Genomic DNA, 21,653 nt, shown 5'->3' with positions numbered 1-21,653 from the left:
CTCTTTGCAATTTTAAAGACAATGCACAAAGCTAATTACTTGATGAATGAGAGAAAAATACTTACTTGATGTGAGAAAGAGAGAGATTTTTGTAATTTTAAAGATAATGCACAGAGCTTTCATGAGTAAGAAAAATGCTTACTTGATTGATGAATGAATGAATGAGAGAGAGAGAGAGAGGATCCTTCATACTCTTCCAAAACCTTGATGACCAACCAACCAACTAAGTAGCACAAAAAAAATAATATATAAACCAAGCAAGTGGGAAAAAGGATAGCGATGACACCAAACTATAAGTCTTTACCAAAAAAGACACCAAACTATTAGCTTATGAGATTCATGACACAAGCTATCCTCCTCAAGGTTGACAATATTGACCTTGATCCTCTACTGTCAAGTTGGTCGACAAAATCCTACTGCCAAGACACAACAAAATTATAAATTATCGCTTTATCCCTACCCAATCATTTTACCCGAGTCGAGGTAAGACGATCACTTGCTGTGTCTTGGCAATAAGATTTTACCGGGCAGCTCCGCAATAGAGGACCCAAATTGATCCTTCTATTAATTTTTTTATTCTAAGTATCCATTTAATGATATCGTTGGCACCTGACCGTTGGTATAAGTGCCACGTGTCTTTCATAAAGGTCGTTAAAGACAATTAAATTTGCTCGACCAAGACGGTGGTGAGGTGGTGCCATGCGCCCATGCCACGTTGCTTGAGTCCTCTCTGGACTGTCAGAGTTCTGAAAGAGAATAAAACCCGAGATATTCTCTTCTTCTTCTTAAGCCGAAAGTGGATATTCTCACCTATTTCTTTCGAATATTCTGATCAAACCGTTATATGAAACCCCCACCTCCTTTACCTCCCCTCTCCCACCCAAACACACACCCTCGCTCTGTGCCATTTCCTTCTTTCTTCAGATTCCGTCAAATTTCCGCCGGGATATTTGTCGTATTCCGATAGTAACAGAGGAAGATGAAGTTCGGTAAGAGCTTGAGTAATCAGATCGAAGAGACTCTACCCGAGTGGAGAGATAAATTCCTTTCATATAAGGACTTGAAGAAGAAGCTTAAGCTTATCGATGAACCCAAAACCGATGAGAGGCGTTGTAAGCGACCGAGGTTGGTTGCAGGGGATGATTCTGCTGGAGATATGGATATGATTGCGATGACAAGAGAGGAGAAGGAATTCATTCGATTGTTAGAAGACGAACTCGAAAAGTTCAATGCTTTCTTCGTCGAGAAGGAAGAAGAGTATATCATCACATTAAAGGTATTTCTATTTCTCTTTCTCTTTCTCTTTCTTAGGGATTGTTTCGATACCATCTTTTTATTGATGTTCTGCAAATCGGTTAGAAAATTTAGGGTTTTCGTGTCGTTCTTCATCCTGTAATGCATGCACCTTAGGCTTAGGTTTTGGTTGCCGGCGAAAATTAATTAGTACTTGTGACCTAGACTTCCTTTTTGTTCCCGGCGAAATATTGCTGTAATTTTGTTACCGCCGGGGATTTCAATCGACGGCGATTTGGTGGGCGACTTACGGTCATATCGGTGGTTCGAGTTATCGTACGGACCTCTCTCTCTCTCTCTCTCTCTCTCCCCCGAGTCGCGACTCGGGACTCTGCACCGGAAAAATCGCTTGTTTTGTGGTTCTGCGCAACCGTTGGAGCCTGAAGTGGTTTTCTCCGCTGTATTTTGCCGCGATTTGTACTCCGGAGAAACCTGCGGGGTTGTTATACTCCTTGACTCAGAATCCTCAGATTGGAACCTTTTTATGGTCGAATTAGATTGATAGGCTGACTGAGAGGCCTACATGTATATGGAAGATTCTAAACCATTGGGTGTTTAAGGCTGTGTTTGGTATGCATTCTAGGTCTATTTCGCATTCTCGAGCGATAAAAAAAACTATTATTATCATCTGAAAATGTGAAATCAACCAAGAATGCATACCAAACACTGCCTTAAAACTCTCGTTTTTTGTCTTTACAATGTAGATACCGGACCCATTCCATCATCTTCGTTTGTATTCTCTTTGTAGCATTGTAACAGAATGCCTAGATGGGAATGGGGATTACAATCACCTGATGCCTTTCTTTGCTTTTATGGTTGTGGGGTTGCAGGAGTTGCAGGATAGAGTGGCAAAAGCAAATGATTCCAACGAAGAGATGATTACAGTGCGGAAGGAAATTGTGGATTTCCATGGAGAGATGGTTCTGTTGGAGAATTACAGCGCTCTTAACTATACAGGTTTGTATCTATCTTTATATCCATTTTATCAAAATTTCCAGCTTACAGTGAAACTGTACTTTGAAATATTCAGACTTTAATCTATGCAATATGAGGGCAGTCTCACTATAAACACTATGAAGTGAAACAATGAATTTGTAGAGAATAAGTAGAGACATTCATTTACTTCTTTTGTCAAGTTTCAGTTGAAAAGGATTTTGAACTAGGCGAAAGTAAAGCCTTCTTTATTTTGATTTTCTTGGTAATAAGAGAGAGATTTAGACCATTTAAAATGTAAAGAGTCCACTACATAGTGAGCTAGACAAGCTAGAGAAGAAGGCACTTGAAATTTCACGTGTTTTGATAGAATACAATATTATGTTTTGGCAATGGGGTACGTTAAAGCAGTGCCTTCTCCATCGCTAACCGGTCGGGTTTAGTATGACCCTTAAGGGTTAGATTCGGGTATTTGGTATGTGACACACTTCAAGTAACCACTCTGCCCTGCCTTGCTCTTCATCTCTTTTTTTGTTTGTTGTGGGGGTGGGGGTGGGGGTGGCTTTGAGTATGGTTAAACTAAGTCTTGAAAAAGGTTAGGTATGGCGTGGGTATAATATTCCAGAAACCTCAGGCGGCAGCTATGAGTATGGTTAAACCAAGTCTTGAAAAAGGTTAGGTATGCTGTCCCTTATCGGTGTAGGTTCGGGTATAATATTCCAAAAACCACGGGCACCCACTCTACCCTACTCGACTCCCCATGCATTTTTCTCCGGGATCGTGGTGTTATTATTTTATTAAAAGGTTGGGTATGGTATTGGTGAAATGCACGCCCTGTTGTCATCACTAACATAGACAGAGAGCATATCTTCTACGGGTTGTGAAAGGGGGATGCGAATATTAAACCAATATTCGTTTGAATATATCTTTTTAAATATTGCTTTACTATTAAAAAAAAATATTGGTTTCATATATTTTCCCTTCACATTAGAAAAAAAATCGTTAAGGTCATTTTGGTAAATAATACCCAAAAAATCTTGGTGGTGTCATTTTCAAAATATGCATTTTAATACCTTCCCCCCCCCCCCCTTCCTCACATGGCTGACATTATAGAGAACTTCATTATGGCAGCTCACCTCATATTCGAATCTTTTATCTATCCAATGGTCTTGATTGGTTACATCAGTCTTGCGTGTGGCTCAAATTGAACGGCATCGGCTGCTAACCCATAGAGAATAAAAACTTGACTTCAGTCCAGGGTGATTCCTTAAATTATTTGATTAAGTTCGAAGTGTGAGGTCATAAGTATTTCCTGTGTCTCTTTCAAGTCAAATTCTGCACATCTAATTTAGGTCCAATTCCCTGTGGTAAGGGGACTACTTGATGATTTAGGACAACTTTTTTTTCTTATTGTTTTATGATTTAGGACAAAACTCGCGTCAATTTAAGGTGGCTTCTTAATATTTAATATTTAGCATGAGCTGTTTGATTGGATTGCACTTTTACAAATAATTCTTGTGTTTTCTTCCATAATCGAATCAAATGCCTTTATGTTGATGTTTTGAGCTGTTTAACAAAAAAAAATGAAGCGGTGAGTTTTTGAGTTCCTACTTATCATGGCCATGGGAATTAGATTGGTGAGATGACACAATTGACTTGCATGATGTCAATAATCCCAACTTGAGTCAAAATAAATCAAATTGTTCATGACAATTTGGATTATTGAGAATCCCAACAGAACTTTTGAAAAAGTTTTTGTTACTTTCTTTTAAACTTTATAGAAAATCGTTTGTTGGGACTTTGAGCATCTTCTTAATTAGTGGAGGTGGAAAAATAGGAAGAATTTTATTTTCTTTCCTGTGAAGGAAATGATTTAAAGGAATGTGGGATGCTGCTGCAAGTTGTAACTGGTTAGTTTTGCTAAATATCTATTTGATGCTTATTCAACTGTTGATAACTTGATAACGAATTTGTACTTATTAAAATCATAATCATCTTTTAAAATACTAGGGAATTCTAGGAATTTAATTTTCTTACGTCCCTTGCCCTTCACGTATAAAAGAATAAAATAAGGAAAAGTTTATAGGATGTTGTCTAATTACACTTAGTAAGATTTAATTTTGTGCCAACACGGAGGATGATTGTGACCAATCTGACTGTTAGGTTTGTACTGTCTTTATTCAAACATTCGTGTTCTCCACCAACATATGGTTACCATGCATTTGATTCTTTCACTACTTATTTCTTAGTGATGGAAGGAGGAGCTTTGGGATATTCTTCTTTGGACTGAAATTTAACATAAAAGGATTGATGTTCACATTTGTTGGCCCAAGAAAAATAGGGGAGGGGATGAAAAGCTGTGAATTGGTAGATATGCTGCCCATCCCACCAAGCTTGGAAAGATACTGAGTTCCCCCAACCCTTATTGTAAATTAAGCCATTCTTTAGTTGGTATGTGGGGTGAACTGTAGCCTTATTGGTTTTATAGAGGCTTTAGTTGTCAAAGCATGGAAATCGGGGAAAGTAGCATGGTCCATTTGCCAAGGACAGTTTGTGGATATGTGCTTGAGCTTGTGCAGTTTGGAAAATTGAGGGGTATATTTTTGCTTCAGTAGTTTACTATTTCTCTGTTTTTTCTTTGACACTATTATGGTATAATTAATTCTCCCTATTGGTGCTTAAAACATAAGCTATTTCAGAGTATTATTTTTGATTATTGATTGCATATCATATAATATGAACAGGTTTGGTGAAGATACTGAAGAAGTATGACAAGCGAACTGGTGCTCTCATTCGATTGCCATTCATCCAGAGAGTATTGCAGCAACCATTCTTCACTACAGACTTGCTCTACAAGCTTGTAAAAGAGTGTGAGATTATGCTTGATTGCCTCTTCCCAAAGAAAGAACAATTTGTACCTGAAGGAGATGGAAATGAAGGGTGTGATACTAAGCCTGTGACCATGAAGGATGAGCTGCTGATCAGGCCAAAGGAGCTCGAAGAAATAGAGTACATGGAGAGCTTGTATATGAAGAGCAGCATCTCAGCACTTCGGGTCCTAGGGCAGATCAGAAGCAAAAGCTCAACTGTAAGTGTATTTTCTTTGCCGCCACTTCAGGGTAATAGTCTGGAGGAGCCCTGGAATAAAGTCCCTGTTTTGGAACAAATAGCAAAATAGATGTGGTTTGTTTGTTGATTGGATGAGCCAGAGGTCCCCCAGACTTGGATGGACGGATAACTTTGGATTTTCTTTCTTTTTGATACATGTAATAGAATAGATAGTAGATACTAACATAGTTGTAATTTGTATAATAGCAAAACTGAACTCTCAATCTCAATACTAAAAAGGTGGTGGGAGTTGCAATTTTATCACTTGTATATGTCTCTCTTCTTCCTTCTGGCATCCTTATATGGAATGTGTGTCCCTCTGTTCTCTTTTGAATCCGGAATCTTCACGATCTAACTAAAGAGAAATATTCTATGGAAATTGGACTTTCAGTAGGAGCAATATTCTTACATCATCTGTGTCTAATTTTTGGGAGAGGGTTCTCCATGCTGCTAATCAGATAGTGTGGGGAGGAATCTACATGCCACACCAATGGGTGTCTTGATGAAGGTATTATCCACTAGTTTTATATGTTGTCATTCTTGAATTTCAATGGTGAATTAGAAGTTTCTTGCAGTTGCAAAGGTGGAACTTGAATTTTTAGATCTCAACCAATCTTTAGGCTCTACTAAATTTTTATATGGGTAACTGGAATAGAGATGTTTTTGGGATTTAGATATTAAAAAGCAGCAATTGTTTTAGTGATTATCGACTTTTGGCACTAAAGGAACCTAAGTGTGTGATCCCATGTATTCTACTGGGAAGTTTCTTGGCTTATAGAGGTTGAAGAGTTATTTAGATTTCAGAACTGTAGACATCTTTATATAAATAATGGGGATCGTGGTCTGCCTGGGTATCGTGTTCATACCATCGTATTGAATGATCCCGGTCGCTTACTTTCTGTTCATATAATGCATACAGTTCTAGTTTCTGATTGGGCCGGTTTGATGGCTCTATATGAATTAGCAGATTTTGATCCCTCTGCAGAAAAATAGCTCGACGTCAGGATAATAAAAAGCTTAACACCTCTCATTCCAAATGAAGGAACACTAAATAATATCAAATTATGGCTAAACATCATCTCAGGAAATCATCTATTCTGGTTTTATTAGATGTTGAGTGATATCGGGTTTCTGATCTTCCTTTTATTGTTAGGCTTTTTCCTGCACGTATGAGAAATATTTTCACAACCTCAAACCCCTTGGGAGTGTTTTTTTTTTTTTTTGTGAAAAGTCTCTTCGAGCATGTGTTATTCAACTCTGATAAACATGTAGCTTATTGCACTTCCTTCTGAGTCTGAAACTGTGTTTAGTATTGGGGCTTATAAAGTCCCTGGGCATGATGATATTGTAACCATCTAATTGGTTTGTTACCCACCTCGTTTTCTTTCGGAATCTCTTCAGCTCTGTTTGTTTTTACTTGAAAATTTTCACTTCAAAAAATTTGACTTATAAAATTTTGCATGTACAAAAATATTCCAATGCTTGTTTTTTGATGAAACTTTTAAACATGTAAAATTTACCGTGTAAAATTCGCCGAAACAAACGGAGCCTCAGAAAAAGCACGCAAGTACTTCTTGATTATTCTTCACATTTCTGATCTATGTGGCCGTAGTCTTGGTTAGTAGTAGCGTAAGCCTGGTCTGTCCTTCCAAAACAAAGCCCATTGCAAGAACATTACTCTTGGTTAGTGGTAGTGTCTGCTCAAGCCTGATCTATTTTGCGGTCAGGGTTTTCAGGCGGGAGCATAGCGTGTGTGTGTGGATAGGTTGGGGTGCACAAGCCCAAGTGTGATGGTCGCAGGTGCAGGGGAAGAAGAAGAAGAGAACATTAATGTCATTTTATCCTATCAAGGGTATATTGGTCTTAAAATGTCTAAAACACTCCTATCTTTTGTCGGAAATAAGGGTGTCAAATCCTAGTCCGAACCGTTAAAATCGATTGAAAAAATCCGGACCGAACCGAATTGATCCTTATTGGATTGGTTTTAGACTGGGATATGACGAGACTAGTTGAAAACCAGACCGAGCGATAACAAACCAAAAATTGAACCGAATGAAACCGATAAAAAAAATAAATGAGTATAATGTTATGAATAATTGAATTGATTTCAATATCAGTGAGCAAATTTATGATTTTAAGGGGAATTGTTACAAATCAATGAGTATGAGGTTATGAAAATAGGGAAATAGATCCCAACATCTCTTACTCACTAATCTTCCATTGATCTCCTCTCTAAGTGTGGGACTAATGAAATATTTTATGTAGTTGAAAAGAGAAAGAGAAGAAAATAGGCACAAACCGAATCCAATCCGTTTAAAAAAAACGAAAAAGGTTCTCGTTCCCATGAATCTTGATCTGCCTCCTGGCATTGATAGCGATTGATCGAATTCCTACTATAGTTTAAGAAGCTTTTCAGTTTTCCTTCTCTCTCGTCCGGTATCGAACCAAATCCAAACTGCTATCATAAATCGAAATCGACACGAAACCAAACTGCATCGAAATCGAAACCGAGCCAAATTCGAAAATTTCTTATTGGTTCGGTTTCAGTTTTCCTAAAAGCCACACTAAAACCAAAAAATTCAGCCCGAATCTGGACCGAACCAACCGATTGACACCCCTACTCGAGAACCACTAATGGCCTGGATTAACTTATTGAATATTTAGAAAAGTAGGGTAGGTACATGTAAATAATGAAGAAAGATGAATGCATTGGTAATTAATCAATACAGAGGTATGTTTAAATTTCCCAAAAATAAAAAGTCATATCTGTCGATAACTGGTCGTTGGATTGACACGTGTCGATTCAACGACGTATGTGAAGAGGTCTAACACTTCACGTAAGTGAAGAGTCACCAGACTCGATCGATCTATATTTTTTTTTTTTTTTTTTTTTGGGGGTCTATCCTACTCAAGGGCCCATAGGCCAACTACAAGCTAAAGGGAAGGCTAAGACAAGTTCACAATCTACAACTAAGGGGGGAGGGGGAGAAAGGTGTCTTTTTTTTTTTTTTGCACAAGTGCAATCCAAGAGAGTTGAACCCTTGACCTCCTGGGGGCATGCACCAACTTGCAATGACTCCAGCCGTGTCGGTTCAACGGCGTATGTGAAGAGGTCTAACACTTCACGTAAGTGAAGAGTCACCAGACTCGATCGATCTATACTCACTGCATTGTTTGAGTCAGCGATAAAAAAACAAAAAAAGTGTAGCGAACCAACGGGTCTTGTCTCTCTTCCTGTTTCTCCGACGGGCAAAGCACAAAACTGAAACCTAAGCCTCTACAGCTACCAGCAAGATCGGCCGCCCCTCCACTCCGACAACACAACAGGGTGAGTTAGGTTTTTTTGTTTTTTAGAACTATTGATTGGTCTGAAAATTAAGATTCTCTACTAGCAGAGATTGTAATTGGACAGAGATTAGAGACACTGGTTCGCCGATTCGTTCTTGCCGGAGATAATTTCACCCAATTTAGCCTCCCTGTTCCCCTCCCTGACGCCAATACTTTTGTTGTTTCCTGAAATTTCTTAACATGGACTCAACTATTCGCGCATTAGCTATATTGATTTGCATTATCATATCGATTGTATAGTGATTGATGAGCCGCACTGTTACTACTATGATACCATGTTGTTCTGATTAATTTTTTGTTTTGTTATTTGTCTATGTTGAACAGAAGCTTCATTTGTAGTGTTTGTTATATCTGCAAGTTCTTAATTGTGTAGGACTGGGATCAAAACTATAACCATTTTACAATTGAAACTGTGGAGGAAACTGAACTCGTTCTATTTATAGCTCTTTTGGTTTCTTACCATCAGATTCTGAAAAATAAAATGCTAAAGCTCAAGTGCAGGAATCTTTCTGTTCCCTATCATGTCTCCCTATATTGGACCTTGATCCACTGTATGGCTTCTGTGCAGCTCGTGCATCTTAATGCACATTTAGAGAGGGAATTTGTTTCCATTTGATTGTGAGGTGTATGCTGTACTATTATTTGTGTCTTTAATCACGGTGCCTTGTGTTTACAAACAGTGACAAACCCTTACTGACATAAAGATGGCTTGGAGGGGACACCTATCTCGGAATCTGAAGGAGATCCGTTTCCTGTTTTGCCAAACTTCCCCCGCAAGTTCTCAAACCAGGTTTTCATTCTTGGATCTCAGCAGTGATTATGTTATTATCAGATTCTTCTTGATTGAATAATCCATTTTCTTTTGTTCCCACATAGAGAATTTGTTCAAAGGAATTACAAAGATTTGAAGACCCTGAACCCCAAGTTCCCAATCTTGATCCGTGAATGCAATGGAGTTCAACCTCAGTTATGGGCCAGATATGGTATATTCTATTCTTAAATTTTCTTTGTTATTTTCCCAGCTTCAACTTAGGTTAGATTTTATTGTCGCTCACTTTAGCTGACTTCTTAACAACAACAACACTTGGTTGTTTTTTATTTACAAATGATCAAGGTCAGGTTGATAGTCATTTTGCATGAACACCCTCACTGATTTGGTTGGTCATTTTGGGGTTTGTGGTTTATAGGTGAAGGAAGAGTGTAGTAGTCAACTAACAGCTCTTAGCTTGTGAGATGCCTCAAAATACCCAAATTCTGAAAACCATAAAAGATGAGTGTATGCCAGTGATGAGTAGTCTGATTCTTATTCTTCAAACAGAAAATCCACCAAGTTGCATTAAGGAATCACTTTGTCACTTAGCATTACAATGTGATAAACCAGATTTTGGATACATGTCATTCTAAATCTTGATTCGTGTTGCATGATTGAAGATAGTCCATCCTCCATCATTGATGCCAAGATCATAGTGTATTCTTTTTCGGCCATCTAACCGTTTGAGAGTCAATGTGCCTGTTACACAAAGAAGAATCATGTATTTGTTTTCTGTTGAAATATAATGAAGGCATGTAAAGGGCCATATATGTCAGTATGAGGACACATTGTTGTTGGGATTCTTGGGTGAGTTGACTGATGTCATAACTCTCAAAAGCCTTAAACCATTGGTTATGCATTTCAGATGGTTTAACTGACATAAATCTCAAATGGCTGTTGTTTCACCCCGAATTTGAGGTTATCTCTCTTTCGGATCTTTGGGGGTAAAATGAGATGGGAGATGAGGATTGCTGAAAGGGAAGAAATCACTTGGAAGTTCATGAGCAAAAAGAAACAGAAGTATGACCTTGCTCTCTTACAGCTTTAAGCTCTTGCTGTTGCGTGATGCTTCTAACGATGTTATTACTCTTTGTTTTGCATTTCACAAGCCCAAACTGCCTGTGCATGCTTATGCTTACTAATAAGCTATAAACAGCTTCTGACTTCCAGAATCTTTGACTGGAACAAGGAAACACAAACCCTGTGGATCTTGGATAGGGACAATGAAGTTTCTCACTATCAAGAAGTATAATACTGTTGTATCTAGGGGTCAGACAAGAATAAGTTAAAGCTGGGGACAATTAACATATAACACAGAAAAAGGAAATCACAGAAAATTATCATCCAACAACAATTCTTAATTATCATGATGAACCTGGTTAACAAGTAATCATTCCTTCTCATGTTGTAATATTTTAGATGGAAATTTTTGTGATATAATATAGGTTGAATGTTGTAGTAGCAATTATTTAGGTTGAGTATGAGTGGCTCTAGTTTTCAAATATCCAACTGGTTTTTTACTTGCTTTGAGAATGCCATCTTTTACCCAAGGGAAATGCCATTTTTAGCCTCATTGATTTGTGTATGGTTGTTGTTGAGCTCATTTCACTAATCAGGTGCGTATGTGCCAACCTGAACCATGGAGAAAAAAGGGAAAACCTCAATTCCTACTTGAGGTGGTGTCTACTCGTTTGGAAAGTTTCCTACACTGTTTGGGTGGCTCTTTCTTTTTTTTTTTTGGGGGGGGGGGGGGGTGGAAAGATAATTATGTGGGTGGGTTCACTTGTTCAAAAATGGTTTTTCTGTTAAGTGGTCATTGCTTAAAGCAATGGTAAAAGGTTCTGGCTGCCAGAGCAAATGCCTAGGTTCGATTCTTGAGGGCAGTCACTTTGTGCAAAAATGCCAAAGATTAGGACCGACTCCAAACTCACCCCTCCCATGACCCCTCATTAGTGGGACCAGCACTAGGTCATGGCCTTTTCTTTTTTCTTTTTTTAATGTAACTCCAACACCAGTTCTTATGGCAGGCAGTAACTAGGTTGATGCGATCCCAGGGTTCGGAAACCCTATTTGGGTCTCTTATGCCCCACATAAGCAATGGACAAATCAAATCGGTACTCTAGTGGCAAAACAGTATAAGTGAGAGTTTATAATAGAGTGGCAAGGCTGTAAATTAAAAAGAATCTTAAAAGGGTAAGCTGGCATAGTTATCAAGGCAAGGAGTCGCCTAGGCATCCAGGCTCCTTGGTCGCCTTGCCGCCTTCTTGGTGTTACCTTGATTTTAGACCCTCTCCAATGCCATGGTCGCCTTGCCGCCTTGATAACTATGTAAACTGGTAGCTTAAATGGGTGTTAGGATATGAAGGGAAATAGTATTTTTTGTAAGGGCACGAACTTGGAACAAAGATAAAATAAATGGTAGGGAGTAATAAAGGAGGGAAGAAGGGGTATTTTGGAAACTAAGTAATTTTAAAAAAGGGTTTAAACCAATAAACCGTGTGGGTCTTCTTCAACCTTCAAATATCGCCGGTCACACTAGAACCAGAACAGGGTGTACTTCAACCTGAAAGAACTTAGTCGATACAGCACCAATCGACTTGCAATTTCAGGATTAGGTTGCGAATATTGGGTAATAAATTCAGGTAAACCTCTGAAACAGAAACTGGCGGTAGACTCAGAACCAGATCTGATTTCTGGTTGTTATTTACAATAGGGAAGTCGACTGGAGGTAGGCTTTAGGATTTCATGTCTCCCAAGGGTGGCGATTCTAACCCCAGAAGGGGAAAGAAGATTAGATGGAGGGGAACAATCCACAATCGTGGGTGAAGCTGTTTGTGTGCAGAACAGGGGGTGGGAAACTCAAGGGAAACAGAAGAATAGAAGAAGAGAGGGAAGAAAGGGTTTGAACCTTAGGGAAGGAGTAGAGAGAGTAAAGAGGGCAAGGAACATTGCCACAACCACAGACTCAGGTAATGCTGCAACAAAACTTAATTTTCATTCCAAAAGCTTGTCTCTCATTGATTAAAACCATGTATTTAAAGACTCAAAACAATCCTAATCCTTAACCAAAAAAAAAATAAAGATTGACTCTAACTTGGACTTTAAAACTGCTCTAAATCAAACTCTAAAACTAAAACATGGAATGGACACTACCACTACGTAGCCCATTCAAATTAAAAGATTACAAGATAAAATCCAAATAGTAAATCTAAGTAAATAAATAACTATAATATCCTTCTGGGCAAAGCTAAATTTGGACTAAGTTCATCTCCATCAGGGCTTCCCATTGGGTTTGGGCTGGTACATTAGGTCTTCTAACCCTAATCCTTAGGTGACTAGAATACCCCATTAATGCCTCTTGACTTTCTGCATCAAAATTACTTCTTTTTTTTTATCATTCTGGTAGAAAAGTTAGCACCAAGAATTTTATCAGTAACCTTGAAGTCATGATGTAGAGCCTCTTGCTCAGCTATAAGCCCAATCAATATGATAAACATACATAGTGCTTGAGATGAAATGACATTGGGGGAAGGGCAATAAAACCCTAATCCTGGTGGAGAATGGGAAGATGACAGCCACTGCCATTGGAGGAAGGTTCAGCTACTATCATTAGTTGGGTTTGTAGAAGGGGCTTGTCTGTGTCGGTTCATGCACAGATATTACTCATTCGCCCTACTATGAACTTATCGCAATGAACTCTCAGTCTGCTAATGATGTTGTGGGTGATTTGGCCAAGCCAGGGGTCTTGGTAGATTACAAGTTTATATAGGAGCTCCACCTTTTTGAGATTATCACTGAAGTTCTTTTCTAGGCTTCAGACCTCTTCTTCATGGAGTGGTGTTTGTACTTCCTGGATTCTTCTTGTTCATCATGAACATTTATAAAGAAAATAACACAGCATCTTGAATGAGTAAACAAGAGAATGACCTTTCTTTCCCAAAGGAGTTGGTTGATTTTTGCATGGAACTTTGTGGATTTTAATGGAGCTAGAAATGAAACACTACAAATGATGAGCTAAAAGAATAGATTATCTATCAAAGATGCCAGTTAATCTGACCTGTAGTTTCAGTTTCTGCAGACAACCCTTGATTTGTAGAATTAGTCAGAGGAAAAGAATGAAATCTGAACTTCCAGACTTAATTAACATGAATAGCTTGCTCAATATGACATGGAATGGGGCAACATGTATGTGATCCAACCTTCAAGGGATGCCTTCTATAGATGGGATTGATTGGTTGCTCCTGGTAGGTTAAGCTACATGTTAGAGGTTACTCCAGATTCCTTTGCTACACTCACTGTTGCCCAAAGCCCTCTGTTTACCTGTAGGGGTTTATGTAATGGTCCATGACGTTGGAGCATCTTATGCTTCAAAGGACGTAGACCCCACCTCATCTATCTTTTTGTCAGTCTTTAGAAGGTTAAAAGTTAAAAACTGTCTGATTAGAAAGTAGTCTTAGAAGGTTAAAAGTTAAAAATTGTCTGATTAGTGGTCAACAATTAAATGAGGCAAAGAAAGATTGCACTGGTTTCTCCACGGAATTTCTGTTTGCTGAGAAACGTTTGTTCTAAATTAAGGAAATATATGGAATTTTATACTGGTAAGAATTCCTTGTAAGAGCTTGTAAGGACTAGTCTTCGATACTTAATTTGAGGAGATGATGACTAGCTCCAGAGGACTTTACAGAGGAAGAAGTTAGGAAGTCTGTTTTCCAGATTGGAGGAGATAAAGCCCCAGCATCTTGTGCCTTCTGCAGGGCTTTTTGCAAGTGTTGTTGGTATACTGTTAAAGGGTTGTGCTACCCTGACGGGTTTCTAGAAGCCTAAGAAATTGGGTTCAGGAACTCAGACAGAAACCAGAATTGCAGTGATTGATAATGACCAAAAATGAAGAATGAGCAGTAAACGGAAATCAGATTATCAGATGCACCCCAGAATTTAATGGGGTGTTCTATTCTATTAAGAGAATTGTGTATCCGAATTTGGAACCAATCCAATGGTCAGATTCAAAGTTGTAGAAGAATCCTGGTTGAAATAGGAGTTTCTAGAATTGAGAATTGATATCAGTAGCATATAGGTGCAAACAGCTTAAGAAACAACAGTAGAACTCAAGAGTTAATGTCAGAATAATAACCTGAGTTATGATGCAACACAGAAATCAATAATGTTAACTGGATATCAGGTAAAAAGATCTGAAAACTCGGAAATCCCAGTAGCAATAGGGTTCTAATGATCTGATGTCAGAATCAAATTTTAAAACCATGATTATGCTCAGAGCAAAATCCGGTTGTAAGATCTGGCATCAGAATTGCATGATATAGTAATCACATGCAATGACGACGCTGAAATCTCAAAGTTAAAAGCTCAGTTAGCAGAGGAATTGGAGACTAAGGATCTAGGACCTCTCCGGTACCTTTTGGGAATTGAAGTCGCTTGATCCAATAAGGGTATCTTCATCTCTCTACGAACGTTTGTTCTTGACCTTAATGAGACTGGTATGTTGGGTTGCAAACCTGCAGAAGCTCCCATAGAGGTCAACCTAGTAGTGCTAGTGGGGACTGGGGGCCCAGTTGACAAGGAACAGTATCAAAGATTTGTGGGCAGGTTAATCTATCTATCCCATACACAGCCTGACATTGCTTACGTTGTAGGAATTGTTAGCCAATTTCTCCATGATCCTCTCCAGACTCATCTTGAAGCAGTATATCGTATCTTGAGATACCTGAAGTCTGTCCCTGGCAAAGGGAATCTCTTCTCCAATAAAGGCCACTTAAAGTTGGATGCTTTCACTGATGCTGACTGGGATGGTTTTATTGATGATCGATGATCCACTTCAGGGTACTGTTCCTTCCTTGGGGGTAATCTAGTCACTTGACATAGCAAGAAACAATCAGTAGTGTCTTGTTCTAGTGCAGAAGCAGAATATTGTGCGATGGTTCAAGGCATTTGTGAACTAATGTGGCTCAAGGGGCTTCTACAAGATCTAGGAATCACATTTGAGTAACCCATGAGGTTATTCTGTGATAACAAGCCTGCCATTAGCATTGCACACGACCCTATGTAGCATAATAGAACTAAGCTCATTGAGATCAATAGGCACTTCATCAAATAGAAGCTCGACCAGGGTCTAGTTTGTATTCCGTTTATTACCTCTAACAACCAGTTGGCTGATGTATTTACTAAGGGATTAAATTGTAAGGTGTTTCATCCTATTGTATGGAAGTTGGGAATGTATGATATCTTTGCACCAACTTAAGGGGGAGTGTTGAGGTAACTATGCCTAGTCACTAGTTGTTATAGATAGCGACGATGAGTCATAGACACCTTACTTACATTATTAGTTCTCTTGTAATCTCTCTTATAAATAAAGGGATCTCTGTCAATTTAGACAGGTCACATCATTCACCCATTCTCTGATTCAACAATCCAATCCTCAAACGGTGATAAATCAAAGCAAAAAATCTTAATCAATGGTTTGCGTAGGACTGAAACTTTCAAACCAGAAGGGAGGGGGGGGGGGGGGAAAGGGAAGAAGGGGGGATATGAAAAGGCTTCTCGTCTATGGTCAGTCTCTCACCAACCGTCAGGGCCTCTTTCCCCCATCACTGTCTCTCATGGCAAACAGAGGCTCAAGCTTATCTTTTTTATTTTTTTAAACTTAAAAAATTGCGGGGTGTATGTAGCAATCCCTTCTTTATTAATAAGCAACATTCATAGTTCGAGAACTCGCGAGATCTCAGCGAGTTTCTCGATTTTTTGAGAAATCGAGATGAGATGGGATACGATACAAAATAATACAAGATCTCGGCGAGATCTCTGATCTCGGGTTGACCCATGGAAATGACTCATCTACTATGTATTTACTTACCTAACTCGACAGAACTCTTATATGCTTGTTGTGGAGCACTATATGCAACATTGCAGCAACACTATGTCATGGGAAGACTATGTGACACTAGCGGGGACTGAATACTTGATTGAAAGTCATTTTATGTGATGATAGTTGTAACATTGTTAAACAGTTTGATGTATCACTTTAACATTTCTAATTCTTATTTAAGTTTTTTAGCTATTAATTGAATGTTTTGCTTGCTTTCTATTACTAAATTATGTGTAGAGTGGGGTATTTTAGTACGTCAACGCCTACCAACCTATGGTCCGAATTGAAACTCATATTTGGACTTTGTTTTTGCAAAATCTGATAGTGTCATTGTGTTTAAATGGCCTAAAATAGGCTGAATTCCAAGTTTCAAACCCAAACAATGTCTAAAACCCACCAAGTTGAGGCTTCGAGTCAAAAAAAAAATGCACCAACTCGGTGAAATCTCGGCGAGATCTCGACTCGACCCAGTTTTTCCAAGGGCCGAGTCGGTACTGAGACCCGAATTTTAGTACCTTGGCAACATTAGAGTCCCCTCCTTGTGTGGAGAAGGAAACTCCTGCAAAATAGTAACCAATAGAAATAGAAACTAATTGCAATATAACATTTATCTTCTAGATACAACTCAAAATAGAAACAAGCTCTCATGTGTGGCTATCTCTGGAAAGTTATCGAAACATCTAGATTCCTCCGCCCTCTCAGATGGTCCTCTGTTTGTCTGCCCAAGAAAGAAGGGGGGTCTTGGATTAAAAAGAATTAAAGAGGAAACAAGGCTGGGATTCTTAAACTCATCTGGAATCTTGTAGCCAAGCACAATAGTATCTGGTAGATTGGATCTATTCAGGGTTCCTTCAAAGAGATTCTATCTAGACCGTCAATAGCTCTCCAGATGCTTCTTGGGTTTGGAAAACATTCTCAAATATAGAAACTTAGCCGTTGGAGCTATTACTACCAAAATTGCAGATGGCTCCTCCACTAGACTTTGGCTTAATCATTGGCATCCCTTGGGCATCCTTCTTCCCTTAGTAAGCTCCAGAAATATTTACAGGGCTGGTCTCCATAGACTTTCATCAGTTGCAGACATCATCTCCTCCGGATCTTGCCCCCGCCCCCTCCTTCCCTTCAGCTTGCATTTATTTGGAATTCTCTCCCTCCTTTGATCGGAAGGGCTTCAAGTTCTGGCGACTTGATTTCTAGGACTCTTTCGACCTCAGCTATCTTCAGCTCCAAATCGGCTTGGAATCTCATAAGATTTAGAGGCCTCTCTATTGATTGGTTCAAGGCTGTTTGGTCAAAGGTCATATTCCAAGACATAGCTTTTGTGTTTGGCGTACGCTTTCAAACTGTCTCCCAACTCAGTCTTTCCTCATTCACCGGCATCTAAGTGTCTCTCTTGCTTGCTGCCTCTGTTGGAACGGCTCATAAACGGTTGATCATCTGTTCTTTGAATGGCCTTTTTCGGCTTCTATTTGGTCTAGATTCCCCATCAAATGTTGGCCTGGGAGAAGAAGGATTTTCCCTCTTTAGAGTGAGTGGAAGTGGATCATTCAATCATTTGGGGGCAATTCGCTTTGTGATAGAATTGGATTGTTGGCTTTTGGGGCTACCATTTCGCATATTTGGATGGAGAGCAACATTAGGAGATGGACTTCCAACTCTAGGTCTTTCAGGCAGATTTGGGATTCCATATCTTTCGATGTCAGCTCCAAATCCTCCTCCCCTTCCCCTCCTTCCTCTTGTGTAAACTCCCCAAGGAACAGGCTCATTGTTGCTTCCTGGGGTCTCCCTTCTTCTCTTCTCTCCCCTTCCCCCTAGGGGGTCGGTTAGCCCTATGTATTGTAGGATGCTCTATTCTTTTCTTTCCTCCCCCTGTATTCTGGGGGTTCTTGTTTTCTCTCTTTGGTAATGAATTTTTATTCAAACCCCCCCCCCCCCCCCAAAAAAAAAAAAATAGAAACAAAGATGTAGTAACCACTACCAAGCATAATGGAAACCAACTAAATTAGAAACAACTATTACATAGAGGGGGATCTAAACCAAAATAGAAACTAAATAAAAGCTACTAAAAGGTCCCCCACACAAGGACTAATTTAAACATAGTAATGGGCCTAAATGTGGCCCAGATAGTAGACCAAAAGCTGGACTCGATGGGCTGAATGGCTGGTTGATTCGGATGGGCTCCATGGGGGCTGGCTGGACCTCTCTTCTGTTCCACCTCCTTCCATCTACAGCAGTATCTCAGAGGATCTAAGCTAACATCCCATCAGCCAACTTATTGTTGGATTCGATACGAGCCTTCCCTGACTCATCTTCTTGTCTTAAAGCTGGTAATGGAAATAGAATGAGCCGTGAAGTTGGCGGAACAGAAAGAAATATTGGGATGGTTTTGAAAATGCCTCTCTATCCGGAAGTAGGGAATCCCGTGCTTGCATATCCCGGTTTTGAGACAAACCATCATTGATAAAGGGTGAATCTACTATCGCCTTCCAGGTCACTCAATCTCTTTCACTCCCAGGGTTTAGCTCCCGACCGGAGGGAGAGGGGCAGGGCATTAGGGATAGCTGTTTCCGTCTCCAGTAATGGATGGAGTTGGTGGTAGTGAAATATTTCGGAGTAGCTGTAATGGAAGAACTTATGGCTTGGTTTTCGTTTTTTGGCCCTCTTCCCCGCCCTACGAATCAAACATCTCTGAGCATCTTGTTTCAAAGAGAGATTGGTTAGTTGCCTTCTGTTCATTCTTATCCCCACACTATTGGACCCCCATTGGTTAGTTGGGACAAGAATAGCTATTGGGCTACAATAACAGGCCGGGACGATTAGCATCACACAGAAGCTATTTTGAATCACACAGAATATAGGATCAAAGCCAAACTTTATTTATCATAAAAATTCGTATGCCTTAATGGCTGGTTGCAAAAGTACATATAGAATATCCAAATATGACTCATAGCATGACTAGAAATAACCTAAACCAACTAGTAATCAAACTGGCTATTTTATCAACTGAAATATGACTCATAGCATGACTAGAAATAACCTAAACCAACTAGTAATCAAACTGGCTATTTTATCAACTGATAAAAGACTAAAACAACTCCTAAACTGAATCAAGAACCTCCAGCGGTGTTTGGAGTCCTAAACCAACTAAGACTTGACAGAAAAGGACCATGACCATAGTAATTGGAGTCACAGTTGAAATGGATGAGATTCAGGATGGTGGAAATGGACAGAATTCTGCCACTCATCAGCCAGTTATTTTATTCTCTCAGGCAGACTTCTTTCTGGTAATTTTAGGAATTTAAAGGGTTTAGGGAGACTTATTGTCTCCTTCTGGGTCTATCCTTGTTATAAAAGTTCTTGGTAAGGTGATTGATTGGGCACTATTCTTTGTTCTGAGTAATCGACTCCAATGATTCTTGTAAAAAAGCGAGGGAAACGAAGAAAAAGGAAAATCAAATTGTTCCTTTTGCTCACCAAATTGAGGAAACAAGGTCTACTGTGGACATTAAGTAGGGTTAATGGCCTGATGTTTCTGACGACTCTAACCCCCTTGCATTTATAACCAGATATAATGGTTTCATATGTTAATATTGGTACTCAAATGATTCTGGTGACCAGTGGGTTAACAAATAGAAAACTAATGAGCACAGATTAAAATGGGGAGTCAAGCATGTTCGTTTTCTTTGTGTGCGTCTGTGTGTGGAAGAATTAAGAATTTTACAAATATTGATTACTGTGGTAATATTGATTTGTTCTTTTTATCATTAACTTCACATTTCAATGATGTCTAATGGGAGTTGTGCTCATTGAATTTTTTTTGCGACAGATATGGGCGTTGAAAGAGGAATTCCTTTGGAAGGCTTGACTGAGGCACAGATTAATAAGGCCCTGCAAGACCTTGTCCAATTGGGAGCATCCCTTAAAGCCTGAATACCGCCACTATAGTGGATATAGTGGTTATTTGGAATTGAAATAAGCTGAGAATGGCTGGGACTTCCTCAATAAGATGTTATTGTCTAATTTCTGATCAATCTTGACTTGTTTTTCGTCAAGTCATTATCTAAGACAGAATGTTCCTTCATGAGTGTCATTGTTTTGTTGTATGCCTAATGTGAAATTGGATTCAACCGATTTTAGCTGAAGTCATAGTTCCCTTGACAATTAAGGAGAATGATGTTTGACCTGCTATAGTAACTGTCAAGGGCTGTGTATGTACAGTCAGTGTGGGTAGGAGACTTGCACTACTCATGTTCTAGTTTCATTTCAGCGTTGATGTCTCTTTTATCGACAGTTCGACATTGATCTAACTGCAACAACTGTTGTGTGAAACTTAGGAATGAATGTCACATGAAATGAAAGAACCTGCCTGCTGCATCTGTGCAGTATGAGAATGGTTGTTGCCCTAGCAATGGTTCTTCAGTTGCCGCCATGTAATAACTCAATTGAGCTTGATTTTAGTCCTTAATTTGGAGGAACCTGCTCCCTCCATCTTTGCAGCAAAAGAATGGTCTGCCATTGATTAATTCAATTCAGCTTGGTTTCTTATCCATGAATTTTAGGTTGGATCGTAAATTCAATTCAGCGCGATTTGAATCAAACAAAGCCTTATCAGTTTGGTTTTAGGTTTTATGAAACGGTAGAAACCAAACCCCCCACAAAAAACATTATTTTCAGTAGTTTTATATATGAAAAACCAAAACCGAACTGGTAGCAGCTCGAGAAGAACCTATTAAGTCAACTCAATAAAAGACCAAACTCAACCAGAACAAAATAAAAAGTTAAAAAACTTCAATTCAATGATTTGATTTCGGTTTTATCTATTACTAGCCTTAAACCAGTTCAACCTGATCGAAACGGGGATCAAACCAACAGATTGACACCCTAAACAAGGTAATGAACGGCTATCAAGTAAACCATTGCATTGGAAATTTCTTAACGGCTATCAAGATAAGCTTATCTATATGGACATATATAAATAAGGATTTTAATCCTCTCCAATTCCCTAAACTGTGCAGTGCAGCAGTTCAGGGTCGAAATTTCAACCAGTCTCGCCAATCTTGGTGGATTTCGACTGTGAATGCACAAACCCCCTCCCCCTCCAAATGCTGATTTTTTTAACCAAATCTCATACAACCAACAAGTTACCATTCAGGTGGATCAACAGTTGCACAACACCCACCCCCCCCCCCCCCCCCAACAAAACAAAAAACCCTAATGAAGGAATTGTTATACTGGAACCACACGTTCTGAAACTTTATATTTAACTGTCAAAACTGAACATAG

The 21,653-nt window shown here is 39.2% G+C and overlaps 2 protein-coding genes across 2 annotated transcripts; both read left to right on the top strand.

Moving 5' to 3' along the window:
* Positions 1-912: 912 nt before the first annotated feature.
* Positions 913-14,603, top strand: LOC122642248 (SPX domain-containing protein 1-like). Its single transcript, XM_043835690.1, has 5 exons — positions 913-1,276; positions 2,124-2,250; positions 4,971-5,417; positions 7,239-7,241; positions 14,593-14,603. The coding sequence occupies exons 1-3, from the start codon at positions 980-982 to the stop codon at positions 5,402-5,404; spliced, it is 858 nt and encodes a 285-aa protein (XP_043691625.1). The 5' UTR covers positions 913-979; the 3' UTR covers positions 5,405-5,417; positions 7,239-7,241; positions 14,593-14,603.
* LOC122642251 (NADH dehydrogenase [ubiquinone] 1 alpha subcomplex subunit 2) lies at positions 8,539-20,451 on the top strand. Its single transcript, XM_043835696.1, has 4 exons — positions 8,539-8,662; positions 9,363-9,472; positions 9,559-9,665; positions 20,197-20,451. The coding sequence occupies exons 2-4, from the start codon at positions 9,387-9,389 to the stop codon at positions 20,298-20,300; spliced, it is 297 nt and encodes a 98-aa protein (XP_043691631.1). The 5' UTR covers positions 8,539-8,662; positions 9,363-9,386; the 3' UTR covers positions 20,301-20,451.
* The last annotated feature ends 1,202 nt before the right edge of the window (positions 20,452-21,653 follow it).

Source organism: Telopea speciosissima, chromosome 10 (genome assembly GCF_018873765.1).
Source record: "Telopea speciosissima isolate NSW1024214 ecotype Mountain lineage chromosome 10, Tspe_v1, whole genome shotgun sequence".
Taxonomy (NCBI): Eukaryota; Viridiplantae; Streptophyta; class Magnoliopsida; order Proteales; family Proteaceae; genus Telopea; species Telopea speciosissima.
The sequence above is the reverse complement of the archived record's forward strand: the minus strand, read 5'-3'. Positions and strand labels throughout refer to the sequence as shown.

What these genes read in the sequence shown, in the direction of transcription:
- LOC122642251 (XM_043835696.1), top strand. Translation starts at nt 9,387, where the DNA reads ATGGCTTGGAGGGGACACCTATCTCGGAATCTGAAGGAGATCCGTTTC. An exon ending in CCCGCAAGTTCTCAAACCAG is followed by an intron (nt 9,473 to 9,558) that starts GTTTTCATTCTT and finishes GTTCCCACATAG; the next exon opens with AGAATTTGTTCAAAGGAATT. An exon ending in TCAGTTATGGGCCAGATATG is followed by an intron (nt 9,666 to 20,196) that starts GTATATTCTATT and finishes TTTTTGCGACAG; the next exon opens with ATATGGGCGTTGAAAGAGGA.
- LOC122642248 (XM_043835690.1), top strand. Translation starts at nt 980, where the DNA reads ATGAAGTTCGGTAAGAGCTTGAGTAATCAGATCGAAGAGACTCTACCC. An exon ending in AGTATATCATCACATTAAAG is followed by an intron (nt 1,277 to 2,123) that starts GTATTTCTATTT and finishes GTGGGGTTGCAG; the next exon opens with GAGTTGCAGGATAGAGTGGC. An exon ending in CAGCGCTCTTAACTATACAG is followed by an intron (nt 2,251 to 4,970) that starts GTTTGTATCTAT and finishes TAATATGAACAG; the next exon opens with GTTTGGTGAAGATACTGAAG.